Source organism: Hipposideros armiger, unplaced genomic scaffold (assembly GCF_001890085.2).
Source record: "Hipposideros armiger isolate ML-2016 unplaced genomic scaffold, ASM189008v1 scaffold_344, whole genome shotgun sequence".
In the NCBI taxonomy this organism is placed as follows: Eukaryota; Metazoa; Chordata; class Mammalia; order Chiroptera; family Hipposideridae; genus Hipposideros; species Hipposideros armiger.
In genome coordinates this window covers 963,121-973,919 of record NW_017731694.1, presented here as the reverse complement: position 1 = coordinate 973,919, position 10,799 = coordinate 963,121, and the positions used below count along the sequence as shown (strand labels likewise).

The 10,799-nt window shown below is 45.5% G+C and overlaps 1 protein-coding gene across 1 annotated transcript in view; it reads right to left on the bottom strand.

Annotated features, from left to right (window-relative positions):
• Positions 1 to 10,535, bottom strand: part of SIAH2 (siah E3 ubiquitin protein ligase 2) — an 18,678-nt gene extending 8,143 nt beyond the window's left edge. The window contains exon 1 of the mRNA XM_019661332.1: positions 9,512 to 10,535. Within this exon, the coding sequence (XP_019516877.1) occupies positions 9,512 to 9,928 (417 nt within the window). The 5' untranslated portion in view covers positions 9,929 to 10,535. The remainder of the gene's footprint in view (positions 1 to 9,511) is intronic.
• Positions 10,536 to 10,799: the final 264 nt, after the last annotated feature.

Genomic DNA, 10,799 nt, shown 5'->3' with positions numbered 1-10,799 from the left:
AAGACCATCAGAAAACAAAAAGATATTTACATTACGATTCATAACAGTAGCAAAATTACAGTTATAGAGTAGCAATGAAAATAATTTTATGGTTGGGGTCACCACAACATGAGGAACTGTATTAAGGGCTCACACGCGACATTAGGAAGGTTGAGAACCGCTGTTCTAAAGGCTTGTGGGCACCAGACAAGTCTGTGACCCTGGAATGTAGTTCCCAGCCACTACCCCCAGTCGTCCAAGGTTTGCTCCAGAAATGAAACTTACCTGCTCAGGCAAATGCCTTTTCACACTGGAGAGGAGAGCCCAGAAGTGGAATCAGAGCTATCTGAATTCAACTGGAAGGATGAATCTCTGGCAGAACAACTTATTATGTGTGGTAAACCGATAACTAGGGGACTACTAGTTGGAAGTCTCTAACTTCTCAACACTCTTTAGACTTGTTCAAGTGAGAGCTGTGGTTAAACCTAAAGAAGACCCAAATCATGGTAAAATTTACAATTTAACCAGCAGTTAAATTTTACCACTTTTTTAAAGGACATCTTGCAATTCAAGCTAGCTCTGTGACTAAAAATTTCTATCTGCCCCCAAAATATCACAGGTTGTTTTCTAGTTAATTTATGGGTCTATTAATTTTTTTCATTGATTTACTGATTTATTGCCTGCTTCCTGCCCACCCAATATCTCTTGGTAAATGAATCAGGTTGCTATGCAGAGGATGATTGGTCTCTACCATGCTGATTTTATTTTAATTAAAAGTCTTACTGTGGAACTTAGAATAAAAAAAAAAAGTCAACAGGCCTTGAGATCATGTAAGGAAAAATGTTTTAGACTTCAGTCACTTAGGGATTTGTTTTGTAATTTTTGATAAGATGTTTCACATATTTTATGTATATAAATGACTCAGGGTGGGGGTGTTCATTTATAGCTTTTCGGAAATCTTACATAGATTGAGAAACAAAGGCGGTGTTGTCATTTTGACAATGGTATGTCCCTCTTGTTCAAAACGTGTTTACAACCACTGGTAGAGTAGCTATGATTAGAACTCAAGTACCTAGTGTCCTGTGTGACCTTGAGTTGAGCCTAGCATGCCACCTCTGACTGGGGCTACAGAACTGTCTACAGCTCATCTCTTGACTGTTATTAACAGTGGAGGAGTTTAGACTTGGGCAACAGGAGAAAGTGAAATCTCTTCTTGTGAATTAACTATAATACTCAACTTGCATCTGTGTAGCATCCTTCCTGTAAAAGTCTTACCAAATTTTCACTTAACCCGAATGGTAAATTCCTCACCTTCCCTATGAGGTAGTGTGAAGACATAATTATCAACCAATAGTGCAGTAACGGTTTCACAGATAATAAAAGAAGACAGTATCAGTCAGTACCAGAACTGTCAAACAGTGACGAGACTAACAAAATACTGACATTTAACCTTACAAACTTTCTTCAGGAGCAGGCAATTCTAATTAAAACCTTGGGCTTAAAAAGCCCTCCTTGTGCCTAAGAGAAAGTTGACAAACTCATGTGTTGCAGACAGCTTTCTTATTAAGGTATCTTGGTGGAAGTCCTTGGCAATAGTATAACAGTAATTTGAGCACATCCTGGTTTTGGGGGGATGGGGGAGCACATGTGGCCTTACAAAGACTTCCTGGGCTGGCAGGGGTTTATTTTTAATCTTAGAAACTTTAAACAAAAGATGACTTTTGACCAAGTATGTCTCTCATCGGACCACAGCCAGGGTTAGCAGGCAGCCACACACCGTCTTGAAGAACCAGTTTTGTAAGGTCCCCAAGCAAACAAAAGCAACATAAAGTAAGAGCTGGAGTTAAAGGCTTTATGCCCTACTCCAATGCCTTGCCCACCCTTTTCCAATACGCCCTCACTCTCCTATGCCAGGCTCCCACCTGCATAACCATGTTTACTGCCCTGACAGCTCTTGAAACAGTGCCACATCCCTCAGTCTTTATTTCTTGACTAAAGCAATCGCATTGAGCAGAAGACTTAAATGGTAAGGTGTCACAGTTAGCAAATAAGCATACAAGATGCCCAGGCAATATTTGGGTTATATTTACACCAAAAAGTTATTAACCTGCAATTCAAATTTAACTGGGCATCCTATATTTTACCTGGCAACCCTGATAAGAGGGCCATTCTGGCACCACTGCCATCTCTCCAAGGGCCACGACGTGTGTCTGGGATAAGAAGAGGGATCACTGTTCCCAGGCAGGGTGGGGTGGGCAGCAGAAATGGCAGGAGGTTCTAGCGGGACACTGCATGTGTAGCATGTGTAATGACAAGGCCCAGGCTAGTTTCTGCTCCCCAAATTTACAAACTGTATGACTTCGGGCAAGCTTCTTGTGGGGGGATACTGTGTCCTATTTCCTTTACAAAGTAATTAGGAGGATAATATGCGATAACACGCACAGAGTTTAGACAAGGTAAGCGATGTGCTATACAAGCGCCTCTACTGGCCCCCCCACATAACCCCATGGGGCTCTTTCATCGTTTCCTTCTTTGTGGGCAGACTGCTGCTCATTCTTTAAAATGCAGTTGACACCACCGCTGCAGCAAGGTCTCGACTCCTCTGCTCCTACCACTTCAGAGGGGCTCTGCCGCTCTGCTGGCACGTCTGTCTCCACTGTTAGACTCAGTATCCTAAGGAGGCTGTCGGAAGGGGAGGGCTGGGGGTAGCAGGGGTTGCAAGGCAAGGATGGGTATAACGATAAGTTAGTGGGTAACTAGGTGGAGTCAATTCAGGCCTGAGGTTGTATCAGAGAGAAAAGGCAGGCAGCAGCATGAAGAAAACCAAAAGGATAACTGACCCCCAGTGTTGGTGATGCTGGAGGGAAACAGGCACGCCATGGTTCCAAGTGAGAAAGCAATCTGGCTCTGCTATCAAAAGCCTTTGATTTCTGCACATACTCTTTGGCCCTACCATTCCACTTCCAGGAATTTATCATCAGGAAGTAATTATTTTCTTATACACAAGGATTCAGTTAATAGCAGTACTTTTTATTTTAAATCACAGCAAGAAAACAGAGTGACTTACATGTCCACAAACAGGAGGTCGATTACATAACTCTGGGACTGCTATGGAGCTGCAACACTATGCAGCCATTAAACACGACTTAAGGACTGTTTGTCAATGTAGAGAAGCAGTCACGATGTGGTACAGGTAAAAACAGGTTATGAAATAGTGTGTGGATTCTCCATCTTACCTGCTTTTTCTTTTTTTCATGAAAAATACCATTGATGAAAAGGTAAGCGTGCAAGGGCATATGCAAAAATGGTGTACTGCTTATTTCTAGGCAGATTATAATTTTATACTACTTCCTAAATTCTGCATTTAAAAATAACTTTTAAAAACATTTTATAATGTGTAAAATAAAATACACATATTAAAAAAAACGTTGCTTAATCTAACCAGGCTTTCCCTTCTAAAAGCATTAAAGAAAAGAAAAAAATTCTCATCACTGAAAAACCAATGCCAAGGTCAATTTACCCAGCTCTGTGAAAACCCTACATGATCAGGAGTAGGGAAGAGAAGTTTGGTGGGAGAAACTGTGAGAGAAAAAAAAAAAAGACTCCTTTTTTCTTTTTAAAGTTTATGCTTGGCCCTGACCTCACACTGGCTATTTGCTTTCTGTCAGCTTCTAATTGTGCACATTTATTTAGTGTTTACTCTGTATTGGGATTGTGCTAGGCACTTCGCACGAATTATTACCAGGTTTGATCCTCACAACAACCCAATCATCATCCCATTTTACCAATAAGCCACTGAAGCTTGGAGGGGTCACCGACCAGTCACAGTGGAACCTGGACCAGGAGGCTCAAGTAGGGCCTGTTCCCAAAACTACCAGAGTAGGAGGTAGCCTGGGGGCAGAAGCGACCCAAAGACACTGCCTTTATTAATTCAAAGTTTTAAAATAGGACCCAAGCCCACACATTTAACACAGGTGTACCTTCCATTCACCTCCATAGGGTCTGTGGTCAGAAACTTACCCCACAGACACCATGGAGTCTAAAAATCATTACATAAAATCTTTACTTAACTGGAAACGAGAATAAGTTTCCCAATTTTTAGAAACTAATGGAGAAGGATGGGCATCTGGGGCAAAGTTGATGAAATTCTGCGGCAGAATTTTCATGATCTCATAAGCCTTAGAAAGTCCACTCTAGGGTTTCATACAAAGATACATTTGATCAGGAAAAGTGTTCAGCTTTCTTATTTTCCTTTTCTGGATGTCCAGAAAGCAGTCACATTCTAATCACCCATGTATGATCACGTCCTGCAGGACTTGCCAGCAAATGTGTACCTGCTATGTGCCCCTTTCAAGGAGTGAGGACCTTATGGGTGTGAATGAGAAATGCCATTGTTTATAAGTTTTGTCCAATGTTCACATCTGGCTCTTAAGACACTTCACATTGCGGTCTTAGTGCAGTTGTATTATTGGGATGTCGGAAAAGTCATGATGTATTTTTGCAACGAAAAACATAGAAAAATATGTCATGACTTTTCCAACGACTCAATAGTACGCAGCAGTTTATATGGGGCTTCAAACGCAGATGGGAGAATTAATTCAGCCTCAGGCTGCGGACTTTACAGGCCAGCCCTGCTGCATCTTTTGGTTCGCCTCCATTCTAGTTGTACCAAAGATCAACTTTAAGTAACAATAATTTACTCCAGTTCCAGGCCATGGTAACCTGTGAAGTCTTTGGCCAACTATGTGTGGAAACACCATTCAACTTTAGTACTCTTCCAACACAGCATTCTAGTGCTTCTGTTCTTAATTTTACACATAAAAGCTGTATTTTCAATTTTGTTCTTCAAAATCTTGAGCCTCACTGTAAATGTATATGGAGTCCAGTGCTTGCCAGCGCATGAGCTCATGTGCCAACCTGCTTAACCTCAGCTAGAAGAGAGGACCACAGGGACAATTTCCAAAAAAACTACTTTTCCTAAGGAAAAAATTTTGAGGTTAAGATCTTTGACATGGTTTTGGCAAATTGACTTATCTCTTCAGACCTCTAAGGTGATCAATCAATCATCATCTATCAACCACCCTAATACCAGTAATCTTCTCTTTGATATGGTGACCACCTAAGCCCTCTTCTAATCTGATCTCAGAGCAATGGATGAACAAACAGGTTTAGGGAAGTACATGACTGGACCAAGGTTATAGGAAGCCAGGATGAAAATCCAGTTTGTCTCCTGCCTAGTGCTCTCTTCCCTTGTATGGTTGAGTAGGTTCCGAAATTTTAGAGCAAAAAAGATCCGGTATAATCATTTAGCCCAACCCTTTCTCTTAAAGATGAAGACACTCAGGTGCAAAGAAATAAACTGGTTGGTACAAAGTCAAGCATATAGTCACTAGAATTCAGGTCTCCCAGCGGCAAAAATGGAATATTCTCTTGGCAAAACAAAGATGAAAAGAAAATAAGCTACCAAATCACATACACCTATCAGCCTTCCAAAGTTCATGTAGGTAAGAAGAGTTAAATGAGAACTTACAGGCTCAACCAAGTGTTGGCTTTATATTTGAACTTGGGCAATGTTAAAAAAAAAAAATCCCGATTTCTGGCTTTTCTTGGGAAAAAAAAAAAAATCCAAAGGTCTGTCATGGCTGCATACACATTCACATCCCTACCAATCATTCATCCAGTGCTGAGTAAAAGTGGCCCTATTTGGAGGTGGCATGTGTTCCCCAGATCCCAACCACCTCCTTGAGGTCTCCTGAACCCTGAGGCCACGGTCAGATGCCACTCTCCCTTCCATGACCTGTCTCTGCTAGTATTTAAGATTTGTTGATATTGGACTAGATGAGTCCACACACTGGGAGCTTTCACCTTTCAACTAGGTTATCTAACTTGACTTTTTTTTTTTTTTTGGGGAAAAAAAAACACTGTCACAATCCAGCAGCAGGGAAAACTTGTCTGACTGCGGTACTAGAAACTTTTAGAGGTGACAAAATAAAAAATGGAAATAAAGCATATCATAGTGTAAGTGGGCCGGAGTACTTTAACATTTCCCACAGTTGTGGAGAGAAATACTCGGCTGATATTAAAATGTTGAGTGGGGGCACAAATGTGTCAACCTTCACTTCTACACCCACGCACCATTGAGGTGCTGGGTTTGAGATACAGGGAACAGGATGTCAAAACTTCTCAGGCATGAAACAAGCCATAGAATGGACTAAAAATACCACAAGTGGAAGACAGCCATACTCTGATAGAGATACTTTTTAAAAAAGGAGACCTGAGCTAATAATGCATGTGGTGCCCTCTATCAACAGTGCTGGCAGCATTTTAACCTTTAAGTGGCCCACACCTATGTAAGGAAGTTATTTGGCAACACATCCATTTTTGGGCGAACTGAAGCATGAACAGCTGGGAGCTGTAATGAAATCCCCCCAAAGTATAAGGTTTGTAGGTTATGTTTCTCTAGGTATTCTGACTCCAAAGGCCCTACGAAATTCCTGCCAATGAACTTTCTTATGAGCATGTATGTTTTCTCGTTGGGATGTTCCCATTAGAGGCCCATTTGGTGAACTTATCCAACCAGATGGTTTTGTTACTGGCGACAACCTTGAGTTATGATTTGGAGCCTTAGAGTATAAGCTCAGATTCAAAATCCCTACGTACTGAGTAGTACAAAGGATGTGTGCCTTTGGGATGTAGGTTCACGGACTGGCCCACCTATTAGCTGTGTGATCTTGACAAGTCACCTAACTAACACTTAACCTCTCTATATGCATGAGTTTCCTCATCTGAAAAAAAAGAAAGGTAAATTAGTAAGAGCTGACCCACACAAAGTAGCTGGCACACAGAAAGCACCCAATAAACATTGCACCTAGCCTCTCTTCATTTCCTGGAATGCCAGAAGCTACAGGTCCTTAGAAGTCAAGCAGTCCAATCCACTCATACAGATGAGGAAATCAAGGCCCCCAGAAGTGGTCTCTCAGGCAAACAGTGGCAGCTCCAGACTACTCTTGACATCTGGGCTCTGGTACTTTACCCAACATTGGTTTTCTCACATGAGGCAGCCCATGGCAGATTCTGAGAACAGGTAGGGGCAGTGACAAGGCAGTCCCTATGATTTCCAGGAGCAAGTGCCAGCCAAAGGGCTACATACACAGACTATTTTGTTGAAGTCTGACATAGACCTTACCAGTCCCTACTGCTCTCATTCTCCCCAACTAACAGATCTTGGTTTTTTTGTTGGGCCTCAATATACATCCAGGTTTGGTTTATCTGAACTAACTGGCCTGCCAATAGTCTGAAATATTGGTCAACTGAAGTTGAGGCATGATACTCCAGTTTTATCTCACACACATGTAAATACACAAAAGTGACCCCAAGATCACTCGCTAAGCTTGGTTCCTGGTGTGCAAGGGAATGGTTGACCCTGGTATATTTCAGCCTGCAGGTGATGGCTTTGCCCAACTGCATTCTTACAGAATAGGGACTTGGGAAATCACTGATATGTAGAGAAAGGGTGAGTACCTGATTCCCAAGAGAACGACTCTTCACTAGCATGTTACATGTTAGAACAGACATATACTTCAATAGAAACCAGAGTCCTAGATCCTGAAAGTGAAACGTCATACTTCATATAGTATGCTATTCATATAACTGTTTCCTTCCCTTTCTCTTGGGAGCAAAACAATGCTCTGATAAGATTGCTGTTTGAAAATAAATTATGGAAGACTGACTGATATCAGATGCGCATTTGTGAACTGTAATTCACCTAAAACCATTTCTTCTGCTGGCCATTGAAGGTTTGGGGAAAAGTGAAAGTCTGAGAAGATGGCTCCCTGGAAATCCTATGGGGTACCCCCCTAGCCCTCACAATATATCTCAAACATTAAATACCACGCTTATGTCCACTATCACCAAATCGTCTCTTGATCATTAGGCTACCACCTTCTTCATGATCCTAAGAAACTTACAGAAGTATTCTGTCTAAATGTAATGAGAAACAACTGCTGGACTGGACTGGGTGAATTGGTAAGCATTATATGAGGAGTGGTTGAAAGCAGAGTAATATATTAAGGTTGACACAAAACCCATAGTTCAAACACAAATTCAAACCCTTATTTGAATATGCTATTTTAAACTTCATCTGTGGCAGGGCACAGACCAAATTAAATCACTCATTTTACTGACTTGACTCCCAAGCTTCAATTCTCGGGTGGATTATTTTTAATTTAAAAATAAGCTCTTGCCCTATAAAAATAAGCAGCAATAAGGAGAAATGCAAGACAGCCCAAATGACTCAAGAGGCAGAGCAGTTACTTTTACCTCAAAACAATTAATGACATTTTCATTTCTAAGTTTAGAAAATGAACTTTATGGTATAGCTCTAGGTTATAATGAGTAATATAGATATGTATGTCTCTGAAACAGCTCCTTAAGATTTTTATGTGACAGATGTAGGTAAACAGATGTTACAATATGACCACACAATGCAATACTATGTAGCCATTTAAAATACAGCGAGGGAGAACTAGGTTTCAGCCATAGAAACGTGTGTGATAATAATGAATTTAAAACAGCAAGTTGCAGAAGCCATTTTTGGAGAAAAACTTATGCCTATGTGTGCATATATATAAACCTTCCTGACACACACTGACATCTAGGATTCTATATTCAGCTGCAAGAGTGTATTTACATGTGGTTAGAAAAAAATCCATAAACATATACACTAAACCTAAGGATGGTGGGAAAGGAGGGGAGATATCTAAGTCTTTCTCTTGACTTATCTTAGGGGTTTGCCTTTTTTTTTTCTTTGCAGGAGCACTGATAACTTTTTAAACTAAATTTAAAAATTAAGTGATGAGCTTTAAAGAACTGTAACAACAGCTCCTGTGTGTCCTTCCTGTTAAATTCCTGATCAACTTTTGTTTTCACCCCACTTAGTAAAAAAACCACAACTCCCCAGTCCTTGGAAGGTTAGGAGAGGGAAAGGCGTGGCTTGCAGGGTTTTCTTTCTGCTGGAGAAAAGAAAACAAACTGTAGGCATCCCTTTTGTTGACTGCACTCCAGAGGGCTTCCACCTATCAGGAGCGCGCACACTGCAGGTGAGGGGTGCAGGAGGAATCCGGTACCAATCCTGCCAAGCCAAGTGCTGGTAAAGGGTGCGTTTAGTTCATCCATTTACTCCCTTCTCAAACCCCCATTGATAGTCGGCTTCCCGGTCCAAGTTTTACTTGTGCGGCCCAGCCCTGCCCAGCACACCCAAGTACACGCATGCAGAGCACGAAGGCATTGGATGGGGGAGAGCTGTGATGTGTTCGAACAGCGATCCCGTGCCAATTGGTCTGGGGTCAGGGCTAGGGCAACTATCAGCCCAGAGCTACTCCCAAAGTGGACAGGTGGGGCATGGGAGAGGTGGACAAAGTGTACACATTTTGTTTTTTTAAAATAAGAGATGCCACCTGCCTCTCAGCGCCGGCGAGTGGGCTGGGAGTTCTAGGTCTCCAGGATGAGGTGCGCTGGTAGCATCTGGGCTTACCTTGCAGGGAAACAGGACTGCGGAGGCCACCTTCTCCATAGCAAGGTTCCTGATGCTGGGCGTCAGAGCGCCCCTGCACGTCGGGCAGCAGCTCAACTTCTGGCGGCATTGGTTACACACCAGGTGCCCGGCCTGGCACTGCAGGATGGGGGGCAGGACATAGTCAAAGCAGACCGGACACTCGAAGAGCGAGGTCAACTCGTGGTGCTGCGGGGACACCGGGCCAGCCCCGCCACCGCCGCCGGGGCCCGAGATAACCGCCGCCGCGGCGGGCACCGCGGACGAGCCGGGGCCCGCAGCCGAGATGGTGGCGGCGGCCGGGGGCGCAGCCGGGGACGGAGCGTGCTGGGGCTGCGGCGGCGGCTGCTTGCTGCAGGGTTTGTTAGCGCTGGGGCCGGTGGAGGACGGGCGGCTCATCGCGCTCCGAACCAACCATGGAACTGCGCGCTCCTGCCTGCCGCGGGGCCGCCGGGGTTAAGGCGGTGCGCGCCCCGCGGGCGGCGGGCTCTGGGGCAACGCCACCGCGCCCAGCCCGGGACGGGGCAGCGGAGACGGCGGACGCCGGGCAGGCGGGAGGCTGAACCGCGCAGAGGATCTCCGCGGCCCTGGGCGATCCGAGCACCTCTCCGCGCCCCCAGGCCCCTCCTCCCGGCAGCGTCGCGGGCCCCGAAACCGATCGGTGCGCAGAGCCCCGGCACGCCAGCTTTGGAGCGGCAGCTGACGCAAGCCCCGGGGGCGCGCGCGGACGTGACGCCTGGACACGTGTGCGGCCGCCCAGGCGCGCGGGGACTGGCAGAGCCACCCAGCGACCCGGCGCCGGCTCCGCCCGGCTCCAGCTGGCAGCGCAGGGGGCCGCCTAGCGCGGACGCTTCCTGTTCGGACTGCGGGCCGGGTCCGCGCTAATGAGCATGCCCGGCGCGCCGCGGCGGCGCGGGGTCTGGTTTTCCGGGTTGGGGAGGGGGCCGCCCTTCGGGAAGGCGCCGCCGAAGTCGTCTGGCCACTCCCCGTGGAGCCACGCCCACGTGTCCCCCTGGTTGGAACCAGAGCACAACTTCAGGCGGGGCGGGCGGGGGCTTGGGTGGTGGGCGGGACGGGACTCGGCCTCCCCTGGACAGGTTGGAAAAAACCGTGAGACTTTTCTTACCGGGGTTGAGTCACCGGCGCGCGGGGGAGGCGTCCGGCACGGGCCGCCGGGCTCCTAGTCTGTAACGCGGGGTCAGGACGCGGAGCTTTGGGCAGGAGCTGGGCTGGGGGCTCGGGTCGTGTCTGCAGCGGGCACAGGATCTAG